We start from the raw sequence: 9,552 nt of genomic DNA, 5'->3' as shown, positions 1-9,552 counted from the left end.
AACCTAATAGGAAGAACAAATGTCCAAAAATAGCCAAAATGTTCTGAAGAATAAGGTGGGGGCTTGCTTACCATTGAGTGTGCATGCGGGCCGGCCCGGTGGCGCACTGGATAGTGCGCCGCTTGGGAAGCGCGGCAGCGCTCCTGCCCGAGGGTTCGGATCCCACATACAGACCGGTTCCCGCTCACTGGCTGAGCGAGGCGCGGGAGCAACACCGAGGGTTGCAATCCTGTTGCCAGTCCCTGGTCTGGTACGGGGGCAACACTGGGGGTTGGGATCCGTTGCCGGACACGGAAAAAAAAAAAAAAAAAAAAAAAAAAAAAACATTCAGTATGCATAGTAAGAGTATAGTAATGCAGATGTCAGGTGTCAGCAGAGGAATGGTCAACAGCACCGAGGGAAAGGAAGGGAGTCCGGAAGCAGGCCACAGGCTGGGGACATCTGATTAATGGCAGGGCAGGCATTGCAGAGAAGTCCCAGAAATGTCAGATGCCTTAATACATGGGACTGAACAAATTATCTAAATAAGAAAAATGTCTTCTCTGTCCACCTATTTCACGGACAACAATGAATTTATCACACATTTAAGCAAAGAGTATTGTAGATCGTAAGAAACAGACCAGATTATCCATTGCCACAAATTCTTCACCTGGCCAAGAACAATGGATATTCTGGTGAATCTTTATAATTCATCAATTTATCTACCCACATTTTTCTGGAGATGTATTCCGTTTTCTGTAACCATCCTGTAAGGAAGGTTTTCTCTGTTTCTCTTAGATTCTTTTCCCCAGTGGCATTTTCAAGGCTAAACCCTGGAATTCCATTTCTAATCACTCAAAAGAAAAGAAGACCTGACAAACTCACCACAGTCTCCAGGACAAAAAGAAAGAAAAAGAGAAAAAGTAAAGAGGAGTGTTTAAGCAACAGAATGGACGACCGAAACTTTTTTTTCTGAGATTCACACCTTTGGAAATATTTTATCTTATCCTTCAAGCTCTGTTAATTAAATGTATATTATTATATTATAATTATTATAATTAAATGTATGTTATATTTACTGATAAACCGAGGCTCCGGTAAGTGACTAAATCTTTTCACAGTGACAAATCCACGGAGGGACCGTGGGAAACCGACTCAAGGGCCAAGTCCGGCCGTCCTACCACCAGGGACATCTGCACCGCACCTGTTCATTGTCCCCTGAACAAAGGACAGTGGCTTGTGTCCCCGCTGGGTGTCTGAAGTGCATTTTGCTTTTTGGGGGGATACACTCCCTCTCAGGTTTGGGTTTCTCTGATCTCTTCGGTTCGGTGAGAACCCGGGGACCAGGAATCATGTCCGTCTGTCCCCCTTACTACCAGCATCCTGTAGGTCAGAGGACACCATCCCACCATCGTGTCTCCAAGAAGGAAAACTGGGATTCGGGGAGGAACAGCTCAGAGTCGACGGAGGGGCCTGAGGGGTTCCTCCCGCCCCAGGGCACGGGACAGCTCTTCTGACACCCCCACCCCAACAAGCTGTCCCGTGGGAGGGGCGCGTCCAGCGGTGTCCCCAGAGCGAGGGCAGCTGGGGGCGTCTCGGGCCGTTCCGGGCAGATCTGAAACCCAGGAGGGTGGGCTGAGAACGCAGGTCACCCCCAGGACCCTTGACCCAAAGCGCTTCCGGTAAGACATCCGTCCCCAGGGAAGACGCTGCGAGGACAGGCGCAGAGACTTCGCACGGGGGACTCTGGGGTCGCTCTCCGCGTCCTGCTCCCGTGAAACGTTCGGCCGGGACACAGGTCTTTCACAGAGAGACCCGCGTTGTCGCTCCGCGCACCGATAGTCACCGATAGGCGCGGCCGGCGACGGGAGAGGGAGTGTCACCGCGGACGCTGCGCGCGCGGCGGGGCCATTGCGCGGGGCTGCGGCGAGCTCGAGCTGCCAGCCCCGGGCCCGCTGGTGCTAGGGACGGCTTGCGCCAGCGCTTCGAGCACTTTCTGGAACAGAGGGAATTGGCCACCGAAGCGCTCTGGGCGCTCGAAGTCAGGAGCGGTGTCGACCGGCGCTATCTTGCCTGGGATGAGCCGTCCGCGGGGTGCTCGCCCCATTTCGCCGACAGGCACACTGAGGCTCGGAGCGGCCCCGCCTCGGGCGTGCCCCGGCGGCGGGTCCGGTCCGGCTGGAGGGCGCGCCCCACTGCCCAGCGGGGAGACCGAGACCCCGGCGTGGGGTCTTGGACCAGGATCCCCGGCTGCCCGCAGCCCTGCCGCTTGGGCAGGGCCACCCCCTCAGCAGCCCGGGTCCAGCCGTCCTCTGCCCTCTCCCTGGGGCCCTGGACGCCCACCAGACTCAAGTCCGGTTCTTCCGGTTGCCCGAGGCCCCGGGGGGTGTGGGGAGACGGGGCGGCACGGCTGCCAGCGTCCTGCGTGTCTGCAGCCCGGCAGCAAGAGTCGAGCTCGTCCTGTTTTTCCCAGGAGGCCAGGAGGGCAACCGACCAGCCTGGGAGGTGTCCAAGACCCTCCCATGTTTCCCGTGCAGGGAACACTCTTCTTGGCCTGCCCTCTCCCCTTCCCCTGGCTCAGTAGCTTTGTGTCACTGTGCCTAAATATTTGTGGAGTTGAGGTGCGTTGTTTGACAGCTGTGACGGGGGATTGGGGGTTGGACTGGGTCCACGCAGCGGGGGATTCAGGCATCCCTGATAGGAGCTCCGTTCCGGTTCCTCTGTTCCTCTCCGTCTTGGGTGGCCCCTGGAAATTCCCAAAACTCAGTCTAGGGAGCACTTAGTAAGCGCTCCGTAAATGCCCCCCCACCCCCTTTTTATGGTGCTCTGAGGCCCACTGGCTCTGTCACCTCTTCCAGGAACGAATCACAGGACACTTTGTCTGGACTCTGGGGGAGGTCTGGGTGGAGGGCAGTGCCACGTGTTTTGAGCACCTTGGGCGTGCAGATTCTGGGAGTCCGTTTCTTTTCATTTTCCCACCAGCTGGGGGATCCCCATGCCAGGCAGCCCAGGGAGGGTCTGCAATCTGAGCCCCCCCACCCCAGGTCCTGATGTCCAAGGTCATCTTCCCATTGCTGAAGCTGCAGGAAAAAGGATTTGGGGGAGGAATACCTGGAAGAGCCCCTTGTCCCCCACTAGTGAGTCCCAGGAAGGAGTGTCATTCCCCAACCCCGTCATTCAGGTGTGGGAACCCTTGGACCCCACCTGTGCCAAATCGCCAAATCCCACACCCCCAGGTAACAGATGAGGAAACTCAGAGGATGCCGTGACCGGGAAGGTCACACTGCCTCCTAAGGCCAGTGGGGGGGGTGGGGCTCCCACTCCTGAGTGCCCTTGAGGATAATGACTAATGCAGATGGAGGAAAGGTGGGGGACTTGTGGCTCTGACTTTTGGTCTAAGAGTGGCCCCTATCTCTCTGCAGATAGCCTCGGAGGAGGAGGGAGGCTGTCCAAGCTCTCTGGGCCCAGAGGCTCCCTGGTGACCTTGGGCACTGACACCCCCCCACCCCCTCAGCCTCAGTTTTTCAGTTTTGTTCTGGCGCTTGAATGAGATAAGGCAGGGGACACACAGAGCCTGGCACACAATAAGCACTTAGTAAGTGCAGCAGCTATCCTTCTTTCACAATCAGGTTCAGGATTGTGGCTGAGCTCCTGCCCCCCACCCCCACCCCCATTGCCGGGAGCGTGTTTTAGTGGCCGGAAGTCACTCAATAAATGTCTAGAAAGGAGCTCTCTGTTGAGTCGTATTTAGCTAACCCCAAGCAACCTTATGAGGAAGGGGCCATTCCCAACCCCATCTACAGATGGGGAAACTGAAGTTCCACGACTCAATAAATGTCTAGAAAGGAGCTCTCTGTTGAGTCGTATTTAGCTAACCCCAAGCAACCGTATGAGGAAGGGGCCATTCCCAACCCCATCTACAGATGGGGAAACTGAAGTTCCACGTAGAGAGCCTTGCTCAGTGCAAGTGGTGAGTGAGCGCAAGAGCCAAGGGCTCTGCTAGGTTTGGGGATCGAATGCTGGGTGTCGCTCCCTCCCACTAAGACAGGCGTTCCCAAAGGGGGCGGGGGGTGACACTGACCCCGGGGGATATTTGGCAATGTCTGCGGACACTTTTGGTTGTCACCACTGGGTAGGGGGTGCTCCCGTCATGGAGTGGGTGCAGGTCAGGGATGCTGCTCAGCACCTGCAGTGCCCAGGATGGCAACCCCCTCCTCCCCAAACCAGGAATGACCCAGCCCCACGCAGTGCGAGGCGGAGAAGCCCCACACTGAGGTAGCACGTGGAAACGCTGCTGCCTTTCCTAGCTCGCCCAGACCCCAGTCATAATGACAGCAGGGCCTCGCTTTTAGGTTTCCCTCCCAGCAGTTATATTCAAACACCGTGCTCTTGTTCCCAGCCCCTCCCGTAGGGCCTGGAATGAGATGGTTATAATCGTAGACAATCACTTGTTCACTCAACAAACGTTTATTGGGCAGCTGCTCTGTAGCCACACCTGCTTGCTACAGCCCCAAGTCAAGGTCCCTGCCTGTCCTTGGGGAGCTTTCAGCCCATGGGGGAGAGGGACAAGGGGCTCAGTGTTGCCACGAGGGATGCACAGGTGCTGCAGGGGTAACTGACACGTACTGGGTGTTACTGAGGCTTCCGGAAGAAGGTGATGGTGCTAGACTGCATCAGCCAAGAGGTGGCCGGGCGCCACAGTGGGGGCACCGAGGCTGCCCAGGTCCCCACCCACCCCTGCTCTCTCCTTTAGGAGCTGTCACTCTACTAAGCATGTGTCTGCTGTTTGGTTATGGGGTGTCTCTACTCTTCAATCTAATCAGCTTTGTTTAGCCTACAGTGCTCCACATGGGAGCCGGGCAGGGCTCCCAGGGCCGTCCCTGACTCTGCTGTGCCTCCCCAGTCAAAGCCATCAAGAGCCCAAGCAAAAATTACAACACTGTCTGGTTCACCCACTGGGTGGTGTACGCCCTGTTCAGGCTGGCTGAGTTCTTCAGCGATCTACCCCTGTTCTTGTTCCCTTTCTACTATGCGGGCAAGGTGGGCATAGCCATGGCACACACAATGTGGGGTTCCCGGGAGGAGTTGCTCGCCCCCCCCGGGGGCTGGTCGGGGAGGAGACCAGGAGTTGGGGGGGGTAATGGGGAGACTCAGCCCCTTCCCTGGGGAAAACAGGCTCAGCCCAGGGGGTGTCCGATGGTGGAGACCCAGGCCCACCCCAATAGGGCCCACCTTGCAGAGGAATCTGATGGTGGAGAGCCACTGCGTGCCCAGGGCGGATGTCTGACAGGGACACCGCGTGTTACTCTCACCCACCGCTGCCCGCCCCACAGTGTGCCTTCCTGTTGTTCACGTGACTCCTGGGCATGGGGCCCTCATACTTTATCACCCAGTCATCTGTCCGCTGTTTCTGAAGCAACACACGGCCGTGGACAGTGCTGTGAGCAACCTCAGGGGGCAACTTCTAGACGCTGCAGCCACAATAACCAGGGATGGTGCATGCTTGCTGGCTGCGGGGCTGTCTCAGCCTGTCGTCTTCCGGGTCTCGGCCTGTCTGTCTGTCTTCTGTCTGTCCCATCTCCCAGTCTGCCCGACCTGCTCATCCTCCCCCATCCTCCCTTCCTGATGCTGCCCTCCAGCTGGCATCTCAGCTGCCCCCTCTGGCCTCTGCTGTCTGCCTCTCACTGTCTGCCTCTCCCTGGCTGTCAGGAACCAGTCTTGCAGGCCCTGGCCTGCAGCCAGGCTCTCGTCACCCCAGCATCTGTGGCAGGACACTCTACTGCTCTCAGAGACAACCGCACTAACTCCCTGGGGGAGGTAGGGGCTGTGTGTGTGCATGTGTGAGTGTGCATGTGAGCATGTGCACATGAGTGTGCTGTGTGCACATGTGTGTACATGTGAGTGTGTGCTTGAGCATGTGCATCCATGTGTGCTTATGCCGTGTGCATGTGTGAGTGTGCATGTGAGCATGTGCACATGAGTGTGCTGTGTGCACATGTGTGCACATGTGAGTGTGTGCTTGAGCATGTGCATACATGTGTGCTTATGCTGCTTATGCCTACATGTATGTGTGTGGTGTGGCCGTGTGTGCATGCATATGGAAGCTCATGCATGTGTGTGCTAAGCATGCACATGTGCTTTGCATGTGCATATGGAAATGGATGTGTGAGAGTGCATGTGCGTGTGTGTATAGGCATGAACATGGTATCATGCAGGTGCAGCTCTGTGTGTACACATATGCATACATCTGCATGTGTGTGCAACATGCATACATGCATGCTCATATGTGCATTCACATGAGCAATGCATGTGTGTGTGTGAGTGTGGCTATCACATGTGTGCTGCTGTGTGTGCACGTATGCACATGTCCATGTGTGTACTATGTGTGCATGTGTGTGCAACATGCATACATGCATGCTCATATGTGCATTCACATGAGCAATGCGTGTGTGTGTGAGTGCAGCTATCACATGTGTGCTGCTGTGTGTGCACGTATGCACATGTCCATGTGTGTACTGTGTGTGCATGGGTGTGCAACATGCATTGCGTGTGCATGCACATGTGCATTGCTTGTATGTGTGCATGTGCAAGCGTGGCCATTCATGTGCTGCTCTGTGTGTGCACAGGTGCACATGTCCATGTGTGTGTGCATTGCATGTGCATGTGAGTGTGAGTAGTCATTGCACATGTGCTATGTGTGTATGTGTGCACATATCCGTATGTGTGTGTGTGTGCATGTATGTGCATCCATGGACATCAAACATGTGCTGCTCTGCATGTGCACACATCTCTGTGTGTGTGAATGTGTGTGCTCTGCTATCTCAGCTTAGCATGGCCACCTGGCCTCTCAAGCTAAGCCCATGCTCACAGCCTCCCTCCTGCTCTCCAGAAGCTTAGCAGAGCCCCAGGGGCCTGGCTGCCTCACGTCACCTGCCCCTCTCTCCCCAGCCAAGTCAGGCCTGACCCCACCACAGAGGGACAAGTGAGGAAGCCCCACACCCCTAACTAGGACCTTACGCCTGGCGAGAATGGGGCCATGTCAGGTGCCCAGCCCTCAACAGAGTCCTTGATGGATTCTCTGACAGAGTTCCCCTCCAGCCCTTTAGGTGCAGACAAGCCCCCAGGGGTCCCCTAAAATGCCTCTTCAGACAACTCCCAGTCTCGCTCCTCGGGCACCCCCAGCTCTGGGTACCAGGGCCAGCTGCCCTCCGGCTCTTCCAGTGGCTCCCACCTACCCAGAAAGGCCTGGGGCCAGCCTCGGTCATGAGGCAACTCCTCCAGCCAGCCCCAGCAGCATACTCCACTCTCCAACACTTCCTCTGGTCCATCCCAGATGGCCCTTCGGTCCTCAGGGTCCATGCACAATTCCAGTGCCCCTACCAGCCACGTGCCACCTCTGGTCCAGTCTGCCAGTGTCACCACCATCCCCATGCAGCCCCCCAGCAAGGCCTCCAGAAAGCCAGGGGACGTGGCACCCAAGACCAGCAGGTGGCACTGGAAGTGGTCCTCAAAGCCACCAGCCAGCAGCAGCTTGGTGCCCAAGCTGACCATCCCCTGCCACTTTGAGTCCTCTCTAGAGTACACCTCTGAGTTCAGCACCAAGGTCACCTGTAGCTGGCCACACCACAGACATAGGCTCCAGTGCCTGCAGCACTACTGGCACCTGAACCACCTGGCCTGCTAGAGCTGGTAATAAAGTGCATCTGGACCAGGCTCGCTGAGCACAACCTCATTTAATCAGGAGTGAATGCCGCAAAGCCCAGCCCATTTCACAGAAGGGGGAAACTGAGGCCCAGAGAGGCAAATCATCCCACTCGAGGTCTTGTCAACTGGCTAAGACTAGTCATCAGGCTTGTTCATGTTAACCTCCATTTTTTAAAAACTCTTCCAGAAAAGAGAAATAGAGAAAATGGTCCCTGATCTCGTTTGGGTCCCCGCCAGCCCAGAAGCAGATGTCGAAAGAATTTGAGTCCTGGTCCTTTATTTGGGATCCCAGGGAACTCCAGTGGGGAGTGGGGATGCGAGGTGGGGAAGTGGAGGGAACCACAGAAGGGGCATGGCCACACCAGCAATACCTGTGGGCACCTGGTGCTCCAACCAGGCATTGAATACATACCTGAGACTCATCCTGTGTGTGGATGAGGGAGCTAGGGTATTTATCCGCTAACTACTGTCAGTCACTGGGGGAGGGCTGGGCTCAGGTGGGGCGACCATGAATTCTGGCCAGTGCTCCCTGCAGGTAGTGTGGGGTCCAGGGGCCAGAGAATGCATCCCACAAGGAGGCATAGGGCTGGCAGCTGAAGTTGGACTGGCATTCATGGGAACTGAGAGAAGGGATACCGGTGGGCACCAGTGAGTCTTCTACAACCCACAATATTTTTTGGAGCGGGGGGGAACTAGCATGACCCTGATAACAAAAACAGGTAAAGACAGAACCAGAAAGGAGTGTGAGGAGCCTGTTTCCTAGATGTAGACGTAACACATCTAAGCAAAATCAGCAAATGAAATCTAACAGGATATAAAAAAGTAGGACACCCCCTGTTCATGTTGGGTTCCCTGGAAACACAGTCTGAGTCGGAGGCAGCAGGAGGGAGGGAGCTGAGCAAGGAGGTGGTCTGGGGGGGCCTGGAGTGAGAACTACACCCATGAGTTAACTCCACTTTGGGTCTGGGGGCTGGGTTTGGGGTTTTTTTAACCACAAGTATTTATTGATGGGTGGAAGAATACTGTTTTGATGAAACAGTAAAGCACAAATGGGGATTAAAATGATTTGGGGGCTGGCCGGTTAGCCCAGCTGGGTAGAGCATGGTGTTGTAACACCAAGGTTATGGGTTCAGGTCCCCGTACCAGCCACCAAATTTGGTATATAACCAAAAGGGGGAGGGGAGCCATAATTTTAGGAACTTTGAATGTGCAAATGAAGGAGTGGCTGAAGGGCCTCTCTAACAGATTAGTATCAGAAAATTCTTCCCTTTTATACAACTCCTATATTATGTCATTTGATCACAAAATCAGGCTGATACTTCACAAGGAACTCTGGGGCTGGCCAGTTAACTAAGTTGGTTGGACTGCAGCCTTGTAACACCCAGGTCAAGGGTTTGGATCCCCATATTGGCCCCCCCAAAATTAAGAATTCCCCCTTCATTTACACCTGAACCCCCTAGTCTAGCCTCTCCTCCGTTCCCTTACCCATCCCTCTGCAGTGGTAGGTTTTAGCAATCCCCTTCCTAAGGAACTGTACACATATCCTAGATAGCTTTCCAAAGCAAGGAAATAAACATATGAGTAATGAGTCAGAGAAAGTCAGCCAAGGGCAGATTTATGGATAAACAGACACATGCAGACAGATGGCTGGATGGTAGCAGCCTGATTCAATGTATTCCAAGCTGAGCTGACATTGGCAGAGAGGTTGCTAGTGTAACTGGGCAGCTGACAACACACTACATCCCATGCTCTGGACTCTATTAGGAGTTGACACTTCCAGCATTAGCATCTGCCAAATGTAAAATTCGTGAACAATTCTGTGCAAAACTTCAAGACAATGAGGACAATCTCTAAATCATTTGGACTGGG

General features: G+C 55.0%; 1 protein-coding gene across 1 annotated transcript in view; it reads left to right on the top strand.

The window, feature by feature from the left end:
• Window positions 1-7,663, top strand: part of LOC103600275 — a gene marked incomplete at its 5' end in the record, with an annotated part of 44,239 nt that extends 36,576 nt beyond the window's left edge. The window contains 6 exon segments of the mRNA XM_008584513.1: window positions 1,832-2,075; window positions 4,736-4,810; window positions 4,883-5,019; window positions 5,313-5,328; window positions 5,331-5,527; window positions 7,313-7,663. Of these exon segments, the coding sequence (XP_008582735.1) occupies window positions 1,832-2,075; window positions 4,736-4,810; window positions 4,883-5,019; window positions 5,313-5,328; window positions 5,331-5,527; window positions 7,313-7,663 (1,020 nt within the window).
• Window positions 7,664-9,552: the final 1,889 nt, after the last annotated feature.

This window comes from Galeopterus variegatus, unplaced genomic scaffold (genome assembly GCF_000696425.1).
Source record: "Galeopterus variegatus unplaced genomic scaffold, G_variegatus-3.0.2 Scaffold3286, whole genome shotgun sequence".
Lineage (NCBI taxonomy): Eukaryota > Metazoa > Chordata > Mammalia > Dermoptera > Cynocephalidae > Galeopterus > Galeopterus variegatus.
The sequence above is the reverse complement of the archived record's forward strand: the minus strand, read 5'-3'. Positions and strand labels throughout refer to the sequence as shown.